General features: G+C 40.3%; 2 protein-coding genes across 5 annotated transcripts; one reads left to right on the plus strand and one right to left on the minus strand.

Moving 5' to 3' along the window:
- Positions 1-753: 753 nt before the first annotated feature.
- Positions 754-3927, minus strand: pfdn4 (prefoldin subunit 4). Of its 2 annotated transcripts, none has more exons than XM_037102963.1 (4): positions 3777-3927; positions 3230-3337; positions 2576-2716; positions 754-1221 (listed from the first exon to the last, which is right to left on the minus strand). In XM_037102963.1, exons 1-4 carry the CDS (start codon positions 3801-3803, stop codon positions 1090-1092), a joined length of 408 nt encoding a protein of 135 aa, XP_036958858.1. In that variant the 5' UTR covers positions 3804-3927; the 3' UTR covers positions 754-1089. The 2 variants fall into 2 exon arrangements, with proteins under 2 accessions (XP_036958858.1, XP_036958859.1); XM_037102964.1 differs by lacking the exon at positions 3777-3927 and adding an exon at positions 3713-3733.
- bcas1 (brain enriched myelin associated protein 1) lies at positions 3860-20598 on the plus strand. Of its 3 annotated transcripts, XM_037102955.1 has the most exons (16): positions 3860-3996; positions 5587-6004; positions 6125-6210; positions 6652-6736; positions 7472-7785; positions 14416-14595; positions 15596-15655; positions 16095-16130; positions 16362-16577; positions 17537-17581; positions 17761-17802; positions 17948-18004; positions 18277-18315; positions 19037-19159; positions 19668-19886; positions 20225-20598. In XM_037102955.1, exons 3-16 carry the CDS (start codon positions 6172-6174, stop codon positions 20303-20305), a joined length of 1536 nt encoding a protein of 511 aa, XP_036958850.1. In that variant the 5' UTR covers positions 3860-3996; positions 5587-6004; positions 6125-6171; the 3' UTR covers positions 20306-20598. The 3 variants fall into 3 exon arrangements, with proteins under 3 accessions (XP_036958850.1, XP_036958851.1, XP_036958853.1); XM_037102956.1 differs by lacking the exon at positions 16095-16130; XM_037102958.1 differs by lacking the exons at positions 17537-17581; positions 17761-17802; positions 17948-18004; positions 18277-18315.
- The last annotated feature ends 1997 nt before the right edge of the window (positions 20599-22595 follow it).

A 22595-nucleotide genomic window follows, 5' to 3' on the forward strand; every position in this document is an offset into this window, starting at 1 on the left:
TCACTTCAAGACTGAAGCCCAGTTTGTCTCAGTCTGTCATAGTTTGTGTTTCTTTCCAGCCTTCCTAATTATAACACCTTTACTCTGAGGCATGACTGAAACAATATTTCCACAGATTAAGAAGAGACACGTAAACACTCTGAAAATCTTTGACACACGTAGCTCAGTCACTCCGTCTCTAATCAGATTCATTTTCTCTAAATATTTCAGCTTTTCCTTTGTTTTTTTTGCATTTTGTAAACATGTTGATCAGAAACAGGAGGTACGAATTTCACCAGCATGGTTTGATGTATTTAAGTCTGACACAATAGTTAAGATAAGGATGTATTGTGCATAGGTCACTGACTTATTGATATATGTACATGACCTCGACCATTTTCCCTGTCCTTGATATTCCTGTTGTGTTAACATCTAAGCATTTTATTAATTTTTTACGTCGTGTGGTTGTAATTTAATATTTTGCTAGGACATTTTGATATTTGCTTCAAATTCATATTCTTGTACTTCATGTCTGACTAATTCAAAGTTCACTGCTCTTTGAAATACTCTTCTATTTTGTAATTATCAGCAGCAGACAATGGTCTTAAAATGACAAAAATATTGTTACATTCTCCAGAAGGACAACAACAAAAGTCTAAATTAAGGTCAAGCAGATTGAAAACCTGGAAAGACTTAATGCAGAGACAGCATAGCACACTGATGTGACAACGAGAGACACAGTACATTGAATGGTAGTCAAACAGAGTCACTTCAGAGATGAGACAAGTTCTTTTTTTTTTTTAACTTCAGTTTGAACAGCAGAGGGAGAAAAAACATTAAATAACAGACCGATTGAAATGTGTTCAGATTATGTGCATTTATTTAATCTCCAAATCTTTACCTTTGTTGTCCTTGTGAATTTGTTTGTTTGCCAAGTTTAAACTGACGACAGATACATCACGTGAGTGTAAAAAGAAGCCAAAAGCTGCAAATCTAAGCCATTCAAGCGGAGTCCTACTTGATGTTTCGTTTGGCAAACGCTCCGTGAATCCGACACGAGAGCAAAAAGAAAGTCCACGTCAGGGCAGCTGTCAATGTCCATTTCACTGCTCAGCTTTCGTCTGCCTCCAGGTTAATGTTGTTACCAAACTTGGCGTAGAGCTGGACCTTCAGGTCACCCAGCACTTGCTGTATCGCAGATACTCGCTCCTCAAGGCCCTTGACCTCCTGCTCCAGTGCTTCCTGATCACAGAACATGGAAACTCAAATTACATGACAACCACTACAGTATCTACATATGTAGCAGGACATTTTCTTTAACACGTTTTAATACAGTGTTCCTACTAGATGACTCAGAAACTCACACTTTAATGGCAGATACAGTAAAAAAAAATACATCAGAATGCATATCAGCCTGCACAGAATTATAATCAGTAGTTTATGAGTTGAAAAGTGAGCTGTTCTCAGCATATTTGTCATTCAGTGTGTGTAGCAGACAGTGCTGCATCAATCAGTACCGGCCTGCGCAGGGTGCTTGGCTGGGTGATGAAACAGCAGCAAACACAAGGACAAATAGGAAGATCCTGAAGAGACAGACGGGAGGGGCAAGATCTAATCTGAAGTCCCTTGTGGTCAATGTCTGCCCTTGCTATGTTTTAGTGGCTATAAAGCCCTTATACTACCTGGCTCGTCTCCCAAAGGTGCACCGAGGAGGATCTCACATGCCCCTTATGTGTCACCTGCCATCTGGCCAAACAATGCCATCAGACACAGAGGCCTGACTGTGAACCAGCCTGGGGGGCGGAGTGGTGCTGTGGAATGCTTTGGAAATGTGCTCACGTTTACAGTGCTCTGGAACAACGTTCAGTGCACGTTAAGTTAAAACCAAACTTCTACATTGGCTGAGAGTTCGCTGAGAAGATCGCTATCACGCTCTGACTGTTGTCACCCTGAGGTTAGTAGGCAAACAGTAATGACTCCATGAAGTCACTGGTTGGAGTTTTGAGTACATTTTAACTTTATTATTTCATTTTGGCAGCTCTCTCCATCAAATCCCAAGCAGAAAATATAAGTTATAATTTGATGCATTGAAGAGACTTCTCAGAACAAACTGATTATCAAAAAGGCATCCAGTTTTTCAGCACATGACAGGAACACATCTATAAGTTCATGAACATGTTTTATTAGTCTCACACACAATAGAAGATCGCTACAACTTACTGTAAAAAAAAAATGTATTTGTTGAAAATAAAAGACATCTAAAGCAAGTGCCAGGAAGGCACAGCTTTATTCTTCTTCCAAACACAAACAAAAATGTCCTATATCAGTAAGAGACAGAAGTTTAACAGTTTCTGATCTGACATTACTTTGTTTTAAATATGATGAGAGTAAGTTGAAAGAAAACAACAACTGAGTGAACCAATAACGGTATTTACAGTCTTACCCTCTGTATTTTTGTAACAGTTATTATTATAGATAATAATTTTGCATTGATCATGTTGTGTTAAATTTTGCTCAACAGTCCTTTATCTGGAGGGGTTCTCTCACTGATGATAACACGTCTAAAGAGTAGATGAAGGTATTTCAGAAAACCTACCTTTGCAGCCTCCAGCATCTCTTGTGTTTCTTCCTGCGAGTGGCTGACAAAGACATTGCCGATTTGATAGGGGATCAACAGAGTGTCGTCGTCTAACATCATGAGGTCATCACTGGCATCCTGTAAGTTCTGCAGCGATTTCTGTGCAGAGACAAAGGCAGACCACTGAAAAGTCTCAAACAAGCATCACCACAACACTGTTTGTCGTTTCTGGATGGGTGTGACAAAAAACAAATCTCACAGTATTTTTATCCAGCTGAATTTCTTGCCGTATGTTCGACCATGTTGAGATCCACTGTCGCTCTGATGAATTTGATCATGTTAAGCTATGTAATGTAGACTCAGTAAGATTGGGAGACTAAATATCAATCCAATGCACCACAAGATAAATTCTCCAACATTACAATTACTTTAACACCTCTTTGAAATCATTCAACAAAAACAGATCATATGAATCCTCATGACAGTCAGGCCTTTGTGATAGACTGCTAGCAATATTATCTTATGTCAGTCAGTTAGGAGTCACAGTATCACAGCTGGAGTGTCAGATATGAACACAGTGATTGATCCCATCCACCATGACTGTTCATAACAGTTGTTGATCACAGCTGACCACACAATGAGCCCTCAGTGTGGTGTGATGTGACTGCTTACTTTCTTTGCCTCTATTTCATTCTTCAGCTCCGTCACCCGACTCGTGTTCCTGGCGAATTTATTGATCTTCTGCTGATCCTCAAACGTCACATTCACATCTTCAACTGCCTGCAAACAGGGAGGAAACTGATTACACTGACAAGCAGCTAACGTCAGTTGAACCGAACATAGCAAACCGTCTTCTGGCTATAGTCGACAGTTAGAGTAGTGTTTGTCAAACATCACATCCCACGTACTACTAGCTATGATCGCCACCACCTGGTGCAGTCTCGGGTCTCTCTGTCATCTAGAGTCTGAATAAACCCGGCTATGATAGTGCGTTAGCTAGCTAGCATGTAGCGGTAGCTTGCGGCTATCATTAACGTGAGCTGCACGAGGGTGTGACCACGACTTTAACCGTTAAATCTCACTAACACAAGAAGCAACTGTGGGGTTTTTTTCCTCGCACACTTATATCTCAACTGTTTTGTTTTAACTGCACACCGACATGAAACAGCGACGAAGTGGCTCGAAGACAAAATAGAATTTCTTTGTGATTTAAACTTACTACAGGTCCCTTCATGGTGGCGGCCATCTTGGCTTCCTCGACTGCACAAAGACAGCGGGACTCAACACGACGATATGGCCACACTGCCACCTAGCGGACAGGAAAGCCTCGAGTTTTACCTTAAGAACGAGTATTTAACTTAATATTTTTCAATTTTCTCCATCCAATAGTACAATGAGGGTGTCCATCGATCCAACACATGCTTTAAAAACCAAGTCAGGTAATGTATCATGGCCTCAAATGTGACCCTGAACGTGACTCTGCTTGATTTCAACACACACACTAAGCTAACACGTTTTATCTCTTTTCTCCACAAGTGTGAATTCATCCTGTATGATTATTCATCTCAAAGAAAAGTGTGCAGGGCTGCTCACAATATGTCAAACGAGTTGTAATATTAAACCGGAACTGCGCCTCTGTAAATATTTCTACAGCAAACAGAACTGCACCCAAGATCAAATATTTGCATAAATTCATCTGCAAAGCTAAAGTGCGTTTAATCTGATTCAGACAGGCTTGCAGAAGCCATCAGTGCCACAACACAGACAGGGGTATGTGATGCTGTGCAGCACTCGCAGCAGGATATAACCTTGAGAGATCATTCTGACCTTAGTTTAACTCTCTGCTCTTCCCTCCGACTCGTGTTTTTGTCACCAATAAAACTAGTGGGCTGCCACGCGTTGGTCCATCATGAAGAGTTTGCTTGAGGTCTCTCAGCTGCAGGCCTTTGCATGAAGTCAGAAGTGCACTGTCCAAACCAGGGGAATCCAACTCCCACCTCAATGTGCAGGCTATAGGCGACAATCGGGACATTGTGCTCGTGGATTCCAGGCCTCGTCATAATGCACTCGATTCTCAGTTTTTACACGCAATGTTCATCTGCAGCTGTTTATGGTGCAACTCCATCAGATCAGTTTGTGCTCAAGGGCTCCGGAGAATAAAAACTAAAATGTTGTGTTAAGGAGCTTTTTGTCAGCTCACAAAAGGAACAAGTTATCAGTAAAAGATGCAAGAAACAAAGGCAGGAAGAGATCAGCAGATGAACTAAAGTTAGTTTACCATTGATCCCTGAACGTCTCTTAAACAGAACCATTTGTATTGATGCACTGAAGGCCCCCCTCCCTCCTCAGAGACAGATACTGTGGAAGTGTTTAAAGCCAGCCGGACTGACAGGCCCCTCACAGACATTTGAACACGACTCAGTGGGATCCTTTAAAGACAGATGATTCAATTACAGAGCGCTTTGTTCGTCTTGATTAACCGTGATAATGAAGCAGATACACATTCTTTGCAACACACACAAAAAAAGCTTTTTAAAAATCAGATAATCAAAGCAAAACAGTTGATATTCTAAGTGATTTTTATCAACAAACTCTCAATCTAAATCTTTAAAGGGGCACTTTGTACTTATGGTGAAAATTAATGTCAGAATTGTAATATTTGCAATATCAAGGAGGTAATAACAATGAATAATCAAGCTGTTCCAAGAAGAAAATAAGGTCGCCACAACACTGTTTGAAGTTCGAACAGTGGCAGAGTCCAAAGGATGAAAACAGTATGAAATTGTGTTGTCCTTTAAGGTCAGTATGTTCATTCAGTTTGTTAAGACATAAATAATTCTCTTCTGATTCAAATTTCTTCCCCAAAACTACATAATGCCCCTTTAAAAAATCCTCGATCAACATGCTCTGATATAAAAAGCAGCACCTGAAATTAATGTAACGCTTCAAAGTTTTCCCTTCAGAACCAAAATAACCAGGTTAATAAACGATGGTCGTAAGTGCTAACATATTTATTTTTGTTTTGACAGTGCGGAGGCGTGCCAGGCCGATATCCTTAATCCACATCCTGCTACATAACAGCTACATCTGTCAACAAACAGGCCCTGCACCGCCTTATCAAAGTGTGACTGAGTGGAGCGTAACTTAAATTCTGATGTCGTCGGAGCATTTTCAGACAAGAGAGATTACTGTGAGCTAATCATGTGCCTCTGCTAAGAGCACCAGCGCTCTGTTGGGCGGACGGCGGGCTGTCCACTGGAGGAAATCCAATTGATCACCTGAAAACAGTCCCACCCATTTTTAAAGCACACATAAAGTAGCCTGTTAACAATAGCCTATATACACAGTTGGGCAGGAGCAGCAAATCCATCTCACTGACAGAGTGACAGACACATGTTTTTCTTAAGGAGGATATCACTCGCTTGACTTGCTGAGAAGTGTGACAAGGTAAGATCTTCGAATGACACATGAAGTTAAGACAGTTTGTAGTCACATAAAACGGTTTGTGCCTCTGCTTTTACGATGCAGCTAAACAAAAGTATGTTTCTGTTGTTTAATTTCTTTCAGTTGAATCTGAGCTAAACGCCTGTGTCTGTAGGGCTCAGCTGGGAAAAATGGGGAATGAGAATTCCAAGAACAAAGAGGCGACCCAGGTAACATGAGAGGAATTGCACAATAAAAATCATGTGGCTCCTGAAGCCGGAGCAAGATTCATGTTGAAAAGTAGATGATCGTCTGTCTTGGACTAAAGGTTTGGAAGGTTCAGGGCTATCTCATTATTATATTAGTGTTGTCATGATACTGACATTTCTAACCTTGACACAATACCTTGAAAAATATCTATACTCAACACCATTTCTGGCACAACTCTTGGGGGGGATAACATAATAAGGTTTGTGTAATGTGCAACAGCATCTTAGTTAATTTACTTTCTGACATGGGATTAAGCAGGTGCCACAGCGGATCATGTGTCAATAGCTGTTGGAGAAGAGAAGGAAAAGAATGCAGCGAAAACTAAAGTATTGATACTGTAAAACTATGTACTGATATTTTGATACTTTTGACAACACTCAATATTAACGTATGTGTTATAGAATGGGACAGTTCCTGAGAAGCATGAAAACGGATCCGCGAACGTCGTTTCTGCAAACGTCACATCGAATGGATTAGAGATTGATGGTGAGTCAGCTTTTTTTTTCTTTTTTTTTTTTTTTTTGTGTGTATTCTTGTGAAGTCAAACATGATTGTGTTAATGTGTGATATATAAATCCAAACAGTGGCACTATCAGATTAGTAAACGATAAGTGCAGATCTGACTTGTCTTAATTGTTCTTTTATTTTGCCGTAGGCCTGTAGCGTCTTGTTTTATGGGGAAAAAAAAAATTGCACATCAGATCTTTCCATGTCCATGTTGGCTCAGTCCTTTGGACTCCTATAATGCTCTGTAAACACAGTGACTCCCAGCTGGACAATGTCAGGAGTCTTCCAATGTAAACTGTAGGCGTAGTCTAAGACATTGACAGAAGACGCTGTTTATCCTGTCACGGTGTGCTTTGCGGCGTCAAGGATTCCCGCTGCCACTCGAGTTTGTCTAACCAGCTAATGTTGACGCAGCAGATAAAGATAATGTCACTTTCTCACATCAACTAGCCTGCGTTTACTTGATGATGCATTGCACAACTATGCGTGAGTTAAATGGTGCATGCACAATCATAGTGACGACTGTGAACGTCTCTGGACTTCAGTTTGTTGGGAACATTTGGCGATATCAAAAAAATTTACAGTGTAATCTGTCCCATGAAAACGAAAACTACCAATTCAGGTTCTGTGATCACAGATTTAAATCTCCCATTTTGAGAATTAGTGCAACTATCCTGTTCACATTTTGATAAGGGGCTCCTCTTTTTTTTGCAGTTAAAGGTGAGACAGTAATCCATCAAAATGGCGGGGCCCCCTCCTTAAACCATTCCACTGAATCAACCGAGCCTGATTATGTTGTAATCGAAGCACAGTGTCAACCTGTTGAGGCGGCAGTCATTTCCAAAATCCCTGAAACCACCATCCAGAAGGAGGAGGTCAAGAAAAGTAAGGAGGAAAAAGGTCGTCTTTTTGGCAAAATGTTCAAAAAGAAAGCAGAACCTCCAGCTGATGTCAAGAGTGTTCAGGAAACAGAGAAGTCAGGCGAAGATCAAATGGATGCAGGTCCTCCTGCCACTGACCCACAGCTGGTGAGTGCACTCCTTACTGTGTGTTGATTTTTTTTAAAATCACACATTAATAAATGCTTTATTCTGTATTTTTTTCAAGCAAGCAACAATTCACTGATTCTTACAGATGCTGCCTGCAAAATCCTGATATAGATCACCTCTGTGCCGTAGAGCTTCACTGTTCTTGTTCTGTCCTATTGACAGAAATGTCCTGGTTAGTAGGTGGTAAAGACAGGAGGGTAGGGAAGTCAGAAATCAGAAAGTCAGAAATAGTCTTTTTAAGGGATTTGTTGACATAGAAAAATATTATCCCTTATTACTAATAACATAATAGTAATAATAATAATAATAAGAAGAAGAATCTCTTAAACAATCTACCTGCCACTTTTCTGAAGTCACTTGAATTAGAGTAGATTTTCATAGCTGTACATAAACCCTCCCACAAACATGTAGCAAAAAAGAGACATAAATCATGTCTGTAAATGTGGAACAATGACATCAGTGAGAAACAAACAGCCCTCCAAACATCCTGAAGTCCCAAAAATGCACTGTGACACACCATCCATGCAATATATACCACATGATTTTAAAATATTTAGGTGTTGTTAATTCACCGACTTCAGTTTTGACTTAAACTGGTTCTGAACAACAGATTTTAATGTTAGTTTCAGGTTTTTTGTGTTTAGTTTTTGGTCAGGATGATTGAAAAGTGTCCAACTCCTTCATATATATGGCGCAGAAAACACATTACAAAATAAAGCAATCCAATACAACAACACAGCCAGGTGAATTTAATAATCAAAAACTCTGACAACTTAAAAGCTGTTTTAAATTAATTATTTACTGCAGACATTACAATGTAGAGCACATGGTTATCATGCATCCCAAATTACTGTGCAACTATATTTGATCTAAACATGAATGTTGATTTTTATGATAAAGGAGTCGGGCTCAAGTGGAGACGAATTTGCTGCCACCGTGATCGTCGCTGAGCACAGGGAGGACTTTGAGTATCTACGTCAAAAAGCCGAAATGTCAACACAAACGGACAGAAGGACCGAAGCAGATATTTCAACGCAAACGGGTGAAGATGGTGATGATGATACAACCACTAATACCGAGGCCACAGTGGAAGAGGTTGTGGCAGCAACTGAAGAAGATCGGCTAAATGAATCCGTTGTCATCGCTGAAGAAGCGGTTGAAGAGACTGCTGATGAGGAACCCAGAGAGAACCAGACAGCTGGGATCATCATTGAAGAGGTCGTCATGGAGAACATTATATGTGAGAATTTAGTGTTCAGAGCGGAGCGGGTGGACGTTACCGACAATTCTGAAATCACCCACATCGAAAACTACAATCCTGAGGAAGAGCGAGTTCAAGAAACTGGGCCAGAAGTTGCTGCAGAGCCAGAGTTCATTAAAGAGGGTGAAGCTTTCGTAGAAGAAAACATTTTTGAGGAAACTGTGACGCTGGAGATCTCCAGCCTTCCAAAAGTGGTGGCGGATTGTGTTGAGGCTGTTTTTGCTGCTGTTTCTGAATCCACTGATTTTGCTGCTGTAAACATGTCAGAGCCCAGTGTGGATGAAGTAATTACCGAAGGCAATGGCGAAGGAACCAGAGACATATCAGCTGATGTAGTGCTGATTGAAACCACTGAAGCTCAAACTAATGTTGTCACTCCAGAGGCAGAGAAAGCAAATGGTGTTGCCTCCCTGGACGATGAGCCAGCGACTACGATGATGGAAATAATCTCAGAGGATGTTTGCGAAGAGCCAAATCCTCCACCAGCACACAAAGACATGCCTGAAAGAGAACAGTGTGTCCCTCTTGTGCCTGTAGTTATAATAATGAAGGAATATTCCTATGAAGGGGTCACCATTGACGAGGCTGTTGCGGTCGAGGATGTATCAACAATGAACAAGGAAGCAATCATTGTGGAGGCTCCTTCCAATGAGCTTATTACCACTGAGGAAATTCCCCAAGATGCTTTAAATGCTCCTGCTGATGAAGTCAAGCCCGAGTCCATTCCGAAAGTTATTACTCCAGATGAGAAAACCGAGGTTTGCAAAGGTATGACAGCTGACGAGGAACCAGAGGTAACAGTTGGAAAAGCAGAACCAAGGCCTGTCGTTGTCAAAGACGATGCTGAGATGATACCAGAGGCAGCAATTGATGCCCTCTCTCAATATCTCGAACTCTGTGCCATCGCTCCCCAGCAGTCTGCAGTGGATAATGGATCCCTGTTTGAAGAGGAGCTCATCGCTGCAACAACCTTTGTGCCTCTTTCTGGAGAACGACAAGCAAATGTTACCGTACCAGGGGAGCCAATTGAGTCAGCGGCTAAGGAGATGAATGAAGAAGCTGTAATCTCAGAGGAACCTGCAGAAGAGAGCCCATATGAAGAAGATGCAACCACTGAGGTGTTGGTGAACATACTAGAATCAGTTGTTGAAGCGATTTCCGAGAGGCTTGTAGTCACTGAAAACATCATTGAGGCACTTGCAGATGTGCCACAGATGGACGCTACAGGAGAGTCTGAGCATTGTGCTGCACTCCAAGAAGAACCTGTAGTGGAGAATGGTTCCCCATCTGTGGTTGCTGTTGAAGAGCCAACTGATTCCAGTCATGTTATTTCTGAGGAGCCTTTGGAGGAGAGTGTGAGCCCTCTTGTGCCACAAGAGCGAGTGGTAATCCTGAAGACAATTGAAGATGAAATTACAGCTGAGCTAATCCATGAATCAAATCATTCTCATGATGTTGTGGCAGCCATTGATGAGAACTCTGGGGATTCTCAAATTGCCACTTCAAATGAGGCTGCAGCAGAGTGTTTTGAAGCTGTTCTTGAGACCATCGTAGAGGAAATCATTACAGAGGATGCTGTCACTCCTCAGGAGCCTGCAGTAAAAAATGACATTACCCTGGAAGAGGAGGTCATTGCTGCGAGACCTTTTGCACCACTCTCCGGAGAACAAGAAGCAAACGTTACCATTCCAGAGGAGTCAAGAGAGACAGCTGCTGAGGAGATGAAGAAAGAAGTAACAAAGCCAGAAAATGTTGAGGAGGACACAACTGTTCAAGCTTCATCCAATGAAGAAGAAGTTACCCAGATTGCTAGTTCTCCCGAACCCACTGAAGAAAACACTGTGGTATCTGAATATGTTTTGGCACAAGCTGAAACACCCAAAGAAATTCCTCTAATCTTTGAGGCACCTGTTGAAGAGAATCCAAGCCCCTGTGGAGAAGATGTTACCACTGAGCTGATGGAGAGCTTACTAGAATCGGCTGGTGGAGTGAATTCAGAGAAGCTTGTAGTCACTGAAAACAAGGCTGAGAAACCTGCCGATGTGCCGCAGATGGACGCAACAGGAGAGCCTAAACCTTGCTTTCACTTCCAAGAAGAATTTGTAGAGGAGAAATTTACCCCAGCTCTTGTTGCTCTCAAAGAACCAACTGATTCCAACCCTGTCATTTCTGCGGAGCCCATTTTGGAGAATGTGAGCCTTCTTGAGGACCAAGCGCAAGTAGCAATCCCTAAAAATGGAGGTAAAGTTTGTGAATCAGATAACTCTGTTGACATTTTAGCTGTCGCTTATGGGAACACCGAAGATTCCCACATTACCACCTCAGATGAGGCCGTAGCAGAGTGTGTTGAAGCTGTTCTTGAGACCATTGTAGAAGAAATCATTGAAGAAGGCGCTATCACTTCTCAAGAGCCTGCGCAGGATGATGCCATTTGCCTGCAAGAAGAGGAACCAGCTGAAGAAAAAACTGAAGTATCTGAAGATGGTTTGACACAAGCTGAGACACCCAAACAAATCCCTGTGATCTCAGAGGAGCCTGCAGACAACAATCCAAGCCCATGTGAAGAAGGTGCAACCACTGAGGTGTACAAAAACAACCTAGAATCAGTTGTTGAAGTGACTTCAGAGAACATAGTGGAGGAACCTGCAGTTGTGCCACAAGCAGTCACCATCAGAGAGTCTCAGCCTCGTGTTTCATTCCAGGAGGTCATGGGGGGGAACGTCAGCCCATCTGTGGGTGTTGTGGAAGAACTAACTTCTTCCAGTCATGTACTTTCTGAGGAGCCTGTGGATGAGAGTGTGAGCCTTCTTGAGCCTCCACCGCTAGTGGTCATCATCGAGACAACCGATATAAAACAAACAGAGGAGAAAATCCAAGAATCATTTCATTCTCATGACATTCTAGCTGCCGTTCACAAGAACTCTAGTTTAGCACCAAAGATCTTCACAGAAGGAGACACTGAGGAGAAGGTGGACAGTATTTCAGGTGTGAACTCGACAGATTCAACACGAAGTGCAGAGATGACTGACGATACAACCATCACAAGTTCAGACATGGAAACTTTACTTGCGAGGTTGCAGTCAGCGTGTGCATCCATTGTTGAAGAATCAGCATATAGGCTTGATGGTTTAAACATGTCTTTCCTGGGATGCAGTATAACTGTTACCATTAAAGTGGCTCCAAAGGAAGAACGGCATTGAAATGTTAAAGGTATTGTCCGCAAGAGTTTGTATTGAGAAAAATATCAGTCCACCTCATGTGTTTAATTGATATGTAGTCGTAATTGCAACTGGATTGTGCAATGATTTTTGTTTTTTAATACTGCAAAGTGCTTCTTTTTATATATCATCAACAAAAAAAAAACACAATGTAAAGTATTTAAACATTTTTCAATAAAATGATGAATGAAAACACTGAAAAATGTTGCACTCGTTCAAGACTGTGTAAATGATTTATTTGCATTCTTTGGGTCTGCTTTTAGAGGAAAATAGTAGTGACAATATGACAATTTACTCAGGCCAGACTTGAAACTGGATAACACTTTTTATTAGGGAACAATATTAAAGGGTAGCTCCACCAATTTGTGTGTTTTCAGGTCTTAGAGTGTACTATTGTGTGTGTGGTAATAAAACAAAGTTGTATAAATCCTTTTGTGGCTCATGAGGAAGCTGCGTGTAAGCTGATAAATACCATCCAGTGATGTCAGTCAGTAAGTTGCATTGTGGGTAATGTTGGCAGAATTGCATTCTCTAACACTCTTAGACAGTTTTAAAACAAATGATCAAGAGACATTGTCTTTCTTGCAGTCTTATTACTTTTTTAAACCCTTGTGCCTACAATACCCACAATGCAATTTAGCCACTGAGTGACATGACTGGAGGCAATTTATCAGATTATATGCAGCTTCCTTTGGAGCCACAAAAGACTATATATATATATATATATATATATATATATATATATATATATATATATATATATATATATATATATATATATATATATATATATATATATATATATATATTACATATACAGTAGTACAACCCAAGACCTGCTAACACACTTAACTGTATATAATTGGTAGTGATACCCTTTAACCATTTACTAGCTGCTTATTAGGATCCATATAAATCACATATAAGCTCTGTGTTAGGCATTATAAAGTGCTTAGTCATGCCTTCTTCTGCATACACATATTCTAGGCCGTTAGCTTAGAGTTTTCCCTCAATAACATCCTGCCTACAGCTTACTGATAGCAATGTGGGGGGTTGTTGCACATTAACCACACCTCACTTTAAAATGGGGAACAGATATTAACATTAGATAATAGACAGATAGACAGACTTAATTTAGAGTTATATAGACACTGTCAACTTTGGTAGTTTTGTGTTTCGTTGCATAACAATGGACAATATTGATTAGGTGTTATTAAAGGGGAACTATGTCATTTCAAAGAAGAGGTTCAAACTCATAATTTTAATATTTATGGTATTGATAAGGAAATTATACTTATCTTAAATATTAGTAATTTCCATGAGCTATTCTCAGAGGAAACCAAAGTCCCCAGAACATTCTTTGAAGCTAGAAAGGTGGAAGGTATTAAGTATGAAGTTGTGTTGTCCTTTAAGGTCAGTTTGTGTGTTCAGTTTATTCAGCCATGAAAACAAAGAGTTTACTTGTTTAGTTTGCGTGGGCATAAAAATCAGCCAATGAAGATCTTTCTCTTCTGATTAAAATATCATCCCCAAAACCACATAATGCACTTTTAAAGTAGAGTAACTGTTCTTGTGGCACTGTCGCCTTACAAGGCCCATACAAGGTCTAACAACTTCCTTCCCTATTTAAGAAAAAGCTCCTTGAAGTCCTAAGAGTTGTAGAATAAGGTAATTTAGAATACGGCATTTATAAGTGTTTTATAATGACTAATAATGAGCCAATATACTACTACTATGCATGCTAATAATCCAGTAGTTAATATGTGTCCCACAATCTAAATGCCGTTCTTCCTAAAGTTCTGAAAACTGCAGTAAACAGATCCAGTAAAAATGATCTTAAAGTCAGGTTTGCTCAGTTTAAAGATATTCACCATCAGGACACAGCAAGGTATTTGAGTTTCCTGACATTTCTCAGGGCATAACTCTCACACATTGTTGAATATCAATGAGTGAGGGGTGGGACACAAACATTAATAAAAGGGTGATTGTTGACAATGCCCCGAGTAGGCAGAGGCATGGTTGGAATTGTGCTCCCATCTCAATGCTGCGATTAAGACACTCACTGCTTGCGTATCAGCGCCGCTGCTCTAACATAATTCTCAAAGGCTGATTCTTTGTGATGGTGTATAGGAGACAGCTAACCTAAAGCAAGAAGCAGAGTCGTTACCGGAGCCGGAAAGTGTGACTCCAGGCCAGGGTCCAGAGGAAGATAAAGCTCCCGAAACTGAGGACGGAAACAGTGATCCTGCGGAAAACCAAGAGGACAGTAACCCAGAAGAGAATCCAGTTATGAACTTCTTCAAAACACTAGTAAGTGACACGATTTTAGAAATGAAGTGCGCTTCGTGTGAACTTGATATTTGTAATCGCTACTCTTGTAAAATCAGATTACTTGGGTAAAATTAACCACAGAATTGCTGTGATTTAAAGTGCAAAAACAAATCAGCCCTCATTATCTTCAATTATAACTGAAGGAAAACAGCTGATTAAACAACAGAAATTAATTAATGTGTGTTCTGATTTTTACTTCAAGCTTCACTGAAGAAAGGCAGTAATTTGCCTGATAAAGTTGAGATCGCTGATGATAAATTCACTTACGACTTTGTGTCTAAATTGTGCTATTGACTGACTGAATTATTGACTTTTTTAAATTAATATTATTATTATTATTCTGCATTGAGGTTTGTGTAAAACAGAGCTTAATGGACGTATCTATAACTAAATCTGCCACTATGACCGAGCCAGATGGAAAACCTACGACAAGCAGCTATTGTATTCCCTCATCATCGTGCTGTCTTTTGGACTCATGCTGTTTTAAAGAGTTACCATGGCCCTAGCCTCATGCTAATCAAGTCTTTGAACATGCGGGAATGTGGTGGCCTATTGTTCAACCCATAGTGTGAGCTCACAAGGGAGGCCTGTGCAGTTGGAAGTTGAGATTTGTGAAGATAGAGCGAGGGCAGGCCTACGCCATCTCCGGAGCACAATGGCTGTCACAATGACAGCGCATGTACTGTATGTGCTCTGTCAGGGACCTCAGTGTGCACTCTGTGCCTCAGTTAGCTTATCATAAAGGCCTATGTCTGCATTCATGAAAGGCTTCTGTTTTATCTCAATAATGTATTTTCAGTTGCTGTTACATCAGCTATATATGCTGATGATTCTCAAAGTTTTACACTGCACCTTTATTATAACTTCACATACAGATTTAACATTTGGAGGACAAGCTTGGTTGTTGTTAATCTTGTTTTCTGTGCTGCATGAATGAAAGCTAATGGAGACCGGTCATTGTCCTTCCCTTGTTGCACAGGTGACTCCCACTAAAACATCCAAAAAGGAAACAGCTGCTCCAGATGCCACAAAAGACCAGGTGAACATACGAACATGAAGCATTACATGAAATTACATAACATGATTTATGAATCTCTGTGGGGTTATTTCAGATGGTTATGGTGTTCTTGTTTGATTTTCCTTCAATATACAGTTTTATATTGGTCTTATTTTGGTTTACAGAGCTTTATGAGAGATCTCGGTAATGTTACGGGGTGATTATAGCTGATAATTTACTTAAACATACTTATAAATTCTACATAATACTGTATAGTCTTAATTATATATCCCCATTTCCTATGGCAAATTTAGTTTTTGCAGGTTGCTAGCTGGCATCTGTTCCTGTTAGTTTCTGTTTCTGCTTGAACTGAGGTTCCATTACAAGTTCATTTCATTTTTTTAAGATTGCTTTTTGTCGACATTTGTTTGCTACAGTTTAACTTCATCTCTAACTGCTTCCTCTTTCTGTTGCCAAATAGTCCCAGAAGGAGGCCCAACCAGCTGCAATTACTACTGTGAGCAAATTGCCCATTAAGTGTTTAAATTTGTGTAACAGTAGCGATATTTCTTCTGCTAACGTTGCATTCTACATACTAATTCAATTTCAATAATTTATGTAAGATGAAAACCTGATCACTGCTTTGCATTTATCTTTATCTTAAATTCCTTTGTGTATCCTCTCTGTCTGTGTGGACAGATGGTTTTCCACAGCAAAGCATTATTTTAACACATGCTCTCTTGAAAAGGTTGCACAAGTGTCGGAGCCGCCTGCAGCACCCAAAGGAATGTCAATCCCACCACCACCTCCTCCAGAGCCGCCGAAAATGGAAATCAAAGGGGAGCCAGCTGCCAAACCTGTAAAACCCACACCGAAAGAAGAACCAAAAGCCGCTGCGAAGGAACCCGAGTCCTCAAAAGGAAAATCAGCCAAAGATACTCTGAGCAAATTCTTCCGCCCAAAGGTAAATAAACTGCAAACACAGGTGGGATGGTTCTTTATGTAGACTCTCAGTGAATGCATCTTCCACAGTCTTTAAGATATACATAGGAACATACTATAGAGTGAAACATACTGTATGTGAATTCGAGGTACTGCTAGGTCTCAAGGCATCCAAAGGCAAGGGCGCCTCAGCAAGTGGAGCCAAGACTGCAGCAGCGGTACAGTAGATGACCGTATCCTCAAACTAACCACGGCTCATCCCGTCACTAACCGAACAAGCGCTGATTTGTCTGGAGGTGGAAGAAACTGAATTGCTGTTTCAAAATTGGAACTGCAATTTTGGAAAGTAGTATTTAAACTGTTCTGAAACTGGAAGAAAGTCTCATATTACCACCAATGTTTCTACCACCGTCCATTTCTCCATGATACATTATATTACCAACATTTCAATTTCGATAAAGATTCATTTAGATTTCATTTTGCCTACTTTCTCACTTTCCTGGAGTCAGATGAGACGATCAAGACCACTCTCATGTCTGTGAGCAGAGTTTGGAGCACAAGTCTGGAGGCAATTAGCTTAGCTTAGCATAAAGACTAGAACAAAGGGCAAAAGAGGAAACCCCTTCAGCTTTACAGTTTGTTTAATCTACACTGTCAGTTAATTCCTTCTCAGTGTGAACAACAATTATTCATGAACCAGGCTCATAGTTTCCCCCTGCGCTCAGTCTTTATGCTAAGCTAAGCTGAGCTAAGCTAAGCTAAGCTAATGACTTCCTGACTTTTGCTCCATATAGACAAGAGTCGTATTGATCCTCTCGTCTAACTCTCAACAAGAAAGCCTTTCCCAAGATGTCTAACTGTTCCTTTAGCCAGTTTATATTAGTGCTCTTTACCATGCTAACATGTTAAGACCTTCCTCTGCTTCTTCTTTCTGTCTTGCTGGCTTCAACTAACAACAAAAACCCCTTCACTGTCCTGCAGACAATCAAGGACGCACCAAAGCCTGCAGTAGAAACAGAAGTACAGGTAAACCAGAGAGTCTGCTCACTCCTCTCAGGAGATGTTACATAAATGTATGCACACTACAGCAGGGTCTTGCTTTGAATCATCTTTTTAAGGATATTCGTAACAGAGAGTGAACTACAGCTTTTTCAAATGTCTATCCTAATTTGCATCTCAGAATATAAAGTAGTTTTGCTCTGCAGGAGACACCAGTGGAGGTGCCAGAACCAGTTGTAGAAGTCCAGGTAAATCAAAGGAGAGGTCTCACTCTTTGGGTGATTTTCGGGAAGTGGAATAATCATTTGATCTTTACTACAGTGTATCACATCTCCACGTTCTGAGTCACATAGGTTTATTTTTACATGTTCTGATTCATTTGCACCTGCTCAGAGTGAGAAAAGTGTTGAACCTCATGAGACAGCCGAGGAGGTGGCGAAGCAACAGCAGGTAAATGAGCAGGAAGCGCTCGAATTCTCCATGTTCTTCACTCTACAGGCGCCTCTGACACAATGTTAATACAGATGTACCAATTATAATGCTGCACCACATATGACCTTTCGTTCATTTCAATTAACACACATGCAATTTGGCATTTGCTGTTTTTGATTCACTTTACATTGTATCACCTATTTCTGTTTGTTTGAGTCAGCCGATGATTTGTCGCATTTCACTCAGCATTTGAATCGATGGGAAAACAAGTTATGTTTCCTCTCCTGCAGATGGTGGAAGAGGCACCACAGCCAGTAGTAGAAGATGAAGTAAATCAAAGGACGCGTTGGGAAATCTAAAGAGAGTTCCAGTAGATTTGATAATCTAATCCACTCTCATATCTTGTTTATTAGGTATGAGGCAGGTTAGCCTAGCTTAGCATAAAGACTGGAATAAAGGGGAAACAGCTAGCCTGGGTAGCCAATTCTGCCTACCACCACCTCTGAAACTCACCAATTAACACGTTATATTCTGCAAAACCACAGTGTTTTGTTTTATTAACTTTCCACCATCCATTATGACTTTGTACTGATTGAAATAACAAAATATAATATCAATTTAATTACTTTTTGACAGAGCCAGGCTAGCTTTTTCCCATTTCCATTCTTCTAGGCTAACCGTATCAGGCGTCATATTAAACAGGTATCAAAATGGTATCAATCTTCTCAAATCTTTACAAGAAAGCACATTTCCCAACGTATCAAACTATTCCTCTCCAGGAGAAGAGCCTCATCTTCAGTGGAGATACATTCCCTTCACTATGATCTTTCTGTCTTTTCCTTTTACAGACAATCACTTTCTTTACTTTTCGTGCATGACGGTGTGGGCTTCTTTATTCTTACAGGGGCCGCTTCTTATCAGACTCCCCCCATTACCTCTTCTTTTACTTCACAGCAGCTCCTTCCTACACCCTGTCAGCTTCAACGATGGTCATGCATTTAATGCATAAATAGCTCATGAAGTGTATTCTCTGCTCTTTTTTTATTAAAGAAGGTGGACCCCTCAAAAGCCAGCACCTTGGAGGCTGCTGCAAAGCCAGAGCCGCCACCCGCTGTTCAGGAAGAAAAGAAACCAGCCTCAAAATCCTCCTTCATGTCTCTCTTCAAGCCTAAAGTAAGGACCCCTTCACCCACGCTTTTATGGGTCTTTAGAATATCTTACATTAGTGTGAATTCTGGTGAGATTAGCCAACAGAAAGTAACAGATGCATGTGAATTTGAGGAACTGTTAGACCACATGACTGCAAAAGTCCAGGCGGCCTCCACAAGTGGAGTTCGGCTCCTCAGGAGAACAGCTGGAGTGGTAAATACAGAAAAATGACCTCTTGAGATGAGATAATCATTAACCAGAGTAATTTCATCGATTACATCTGGAATTAAAACCTGCTCTAAGTATTATTATTTTTGCCCTTTTGTTATTACATGTGAGAATCATAACAAATTACATCAGTGCTTCTGTGGTCATTTCACTAAGACACGCTGGATCCTAACAACCAGTCACTTTAATGTCACTTGAAATCTGACATCTGATGTCATCTCAAAATCCATCTGAGCACATAAGATATTATAGAAACTGCAGGACTGAAATAATTCAGTTTCATTATGCGTCGCAACACTTCCAGACTGCTGATCCCAAAAAGGCGACCCCCGCCCCAGCTGCAGCAGCAGAGGCAGCTCAGACAGCCAAGACCAAGGAGGAACCGAAAGCAGCGGCCAAGTCGTCAGAGGCGGCCGCGGATAACAAACCAGCTTCAGCGGCCCCGCAAGCTGGAGATGAACCGGCCAGTGTGCCCAAGAAACTGGAGAAGAGGAACTCCATCCACTTGTTCTTTAAAAATCTGGTAAGGAGACAATCTCTTTCCCTGCAGCCCTGCCTGGAAAATATTGTTGCAGCTTCACCTCCACTAGATGGCAGCAGATGCTCGTTAAGTAACTAAAGGCGTGGGGCCCTTCTTCACAGTACAGTGCACAGACAGTGTTACAGACCCTGAAAATTGTTTTGCTGGGTTTGATTTGTACAGATAAACTTAGAGTTAGGAGCTACTTTAGAAGTTAGAAAAAGTTCCACACTACTAGTGCCAAAGACTGGGCTTCCATGTCTCTTTAAAGAAAAGACTAATGCAGCAGAGACTGTCATGAACAAACATTTATGATTGTTGGTTTCCCCTTTATATTTCAGGGTCAGAGACGTAACTCCTCAGAGGCCGGGGTCCAGACGGAGCCAGTCACTGTCACTCCAGCAGCTGAGAAGGCCAAATGAAACCAAAAGCAACACTCGCATTTCCCTGTACAGACCTCCCTCTCTCTTCCCTGCTCTTACTCAATCTTTATCCGTCTCTCTCTTTCTCATCTCCAATTCAACTCCTGATGAATAACCGCAAATCTTTTTTTTTTTTTTTTGTCATTGTTACTGGGTGAGAATACAAAAGAAAAGTGACTCACAGGATAACAGCAAGTGTGACAGAGATGAATAGTGGGCAGGAAGTTGACTAAGTGGTGATGTGAAATGGTTAAATGTGACGTTATTGAGACATATATATATATATATATATATATATATATATATATATATATATATATATATATATATATATATATATATATATATATATATATATATATATATATATATATATATATATATTATTTTTGGTCATATAAATGTCTTTACAAGTATAGCAAATGTGAGTGTGAAGACTTTTCTACAGACATTTAATGTGACTTCTCTCTGTTCTCTGCAACCTAACACACTGGGCTTCTGCAATAAGACAGTACGACGCTTTGCTTTTAGCAGTTAATTTGTCAAAACCGGTTAAAACACGTTGTCATATAGTTTCTATTTTTACAGTTCGTGCCAGAGGAATCATGCAGTTGTGGCAATGCACAGGTTAATATAAAAATGATAATGCATGCATTCAAAATAAAGGCTCCTCAAAGCAGTGATAAAGCATGCATGCCCATATAACTAATGGCACTTATAGATTTTTTTTTAACTGTATGTATGCTCTTTGTAGACTAAAGCACATGTACTAAGACTCATGTATTGGGCCATAAGGGAAAATCACAATCTTTACTGTTCTGTGGGGAGCTGATTGTAAAATGTTCGTGTTAACAAAAAAAATGCATCCGAGGTGACAGAATGGTGTCGTGCAAATGTGTCCTCGTGGTACGTTTTGCCGTAGTCGTAAATCACAGTCGATGAGCTTTTAATTTGATTTCAGCACTTTGTGTTTCTGTCACTTAATGAGACGTCTTATGGTGTTAGCTCGTTCGGCATATGTGCAATTAATACCGTGCTTCTCGTTTTGCCTATATGTATGTATGTGTGTAACTTTGGCTACCTTGAAGACAATAAATATTTCAACATTTGTCTGTTCTTCATCAGCGTGAGGGACGAGGATGTTGGGAAACGTAATCAAGAGCAACTGCAAGAATATGTGACTCAGCGAGAAAAAAGTAAATATGATCAGATTAGATTAGATTCAGTTGTTATTGCGCTGAGTACTGGGAAAAGAATAATACATTCAGCCTCTAATCAGAGGTGCAAAAAGCAGTGCAGAGTGATGTGCATTTATGTATCAGGATACAGCAAAAAAGGTAACTGTATCCTGGTAAAGTTACAGAAAAAATACATTCAGTAGAAAAGAAGATTGGTCACAGGATTACATTTTTTTTTTTTTCAATAAAGAGTGATACACCAGTCTGTAACTATGCATCAGTACTTCATGGGTCTCACACAACATCACTCGATCTTTAGTGAAACCAAATACAAGATAAGATTTAACGAAAGTCATGTTATTTATGTTGAATTTCTCTTGTCTTTGTTTGCACGCTTGGAATTGAAGTACGGTAATCCAAAAGTAACAGAAAGGAAAATCAAGTTACATCTTGTGATACTTGGATGACACGATGACTCAAAGTCACCCTCTCAACTTTGCCCACCCTACAGTTCAATTTGGTCCAGCAGATGTTTTCAAGTGAAAGAAATAGATAAATAAAAATATATTTTAAAAGAAAATTATAATAATGTTTAAGCAGCGTTATTTTCTGTGAGGTAACAATGCTCCTTAAATGTGGAGCATCCCTCAAACTCATTATTTCTTTTATAATCTGAGCATGACAGGCTGAATCACACTCAGTCACTTAAAGAAACAGTTCATCCAAAAATGAAAATTCAGATGTATCTATTCAACCCTGTGCTGATGGAGAGTTGGGTTGGGAGTTTCTGAAAGCAAAACAGTGTCGCAACTTTCTCCTAAACAACTGAAGTAGATGGAGACTTGGTGTAAAATGTAAAAGAAAAAAAAACTGTGAAATTTGCTAAGTAGAGCTTGTCCAACACAATCAAGCTCATACGCTGACTTCAGCTGCTTTTAGCATAGAGGCTACAGTGGGAAAAAAAAACAAAAACGGGTGCATGCATCCTCTACGCCAGAGGACCTGAATGGAGCCACATTATGTACTCTGTCTTTCATTTTTTTTTTTTACATTTTTGGTGTCAGTTTTATTATGCTTTGAAACAAGGCCCCATCTACTCTGCTTCAGTTGTT

Source organism: Acanthopagrus latus, chromosome 7 (assembly GCF_904848185.1).
Source record: "Acanthopagrus latus isolate v.2019 chromosome 7, fAcaLat1.1, whole genome shotgun sequence".
NCBI lineage: Eukaryota > Metazoa > Chordata > Actinopteri > Spariformes > Sparidae > Acanthopagrus > Acanthopagrus latus.

What these genes read in the sequence shown, in the direction of transcription:
- pfdn4 (XM_037102963.1), bottom strand. Translation starts at nt 3,803, where the DNA reads ATGGCCGCCACCATGAAGGGACCTGTA. An exon ending in CCACCATGAAGGGACCTGTA is followed by an intron (nt 3,338 to 3,776) that starts GTAAGTTTAAAT and finishes CCCTGTTTGCAG; the next exon opens with GCAGTTGAAGATGTGAATGT. An exon ending in AGATGCTGGAGGCTGCAAAG is followed by an intron (nt 1,222 to 2,575) that starts GTAGGTTTTCTG and finishes TTCTGTGATCAG; the next exon opens with GAAGCACTGGAGCAGGAGGT.
- bcas1 (XM_037102955.1), top strand. Translation starts at nt 6,172, where the DNA reads ATGGGGAATGAGAATTCCAAGAACAAAGAGGCGACCCAG. An exon ending in GAATGGATTAGAGATTGATG is followed by an intron (nt 6,737 to 7,471) that starts GTGAGTCAGCTT and finishes TTTTTTTTGCAG; the next exon opens with TTAAAGGTGAGACAGTAATC. An exon ending in TGTCTCTCTTCAAGCCTAAA is followed by an intron (nt 19,160 to 19,667) that starts GTAAGGACCCCT and finishes CAACACTTCCAG; the next exon opens with ACTGCTGATCCCAAAAAGGC.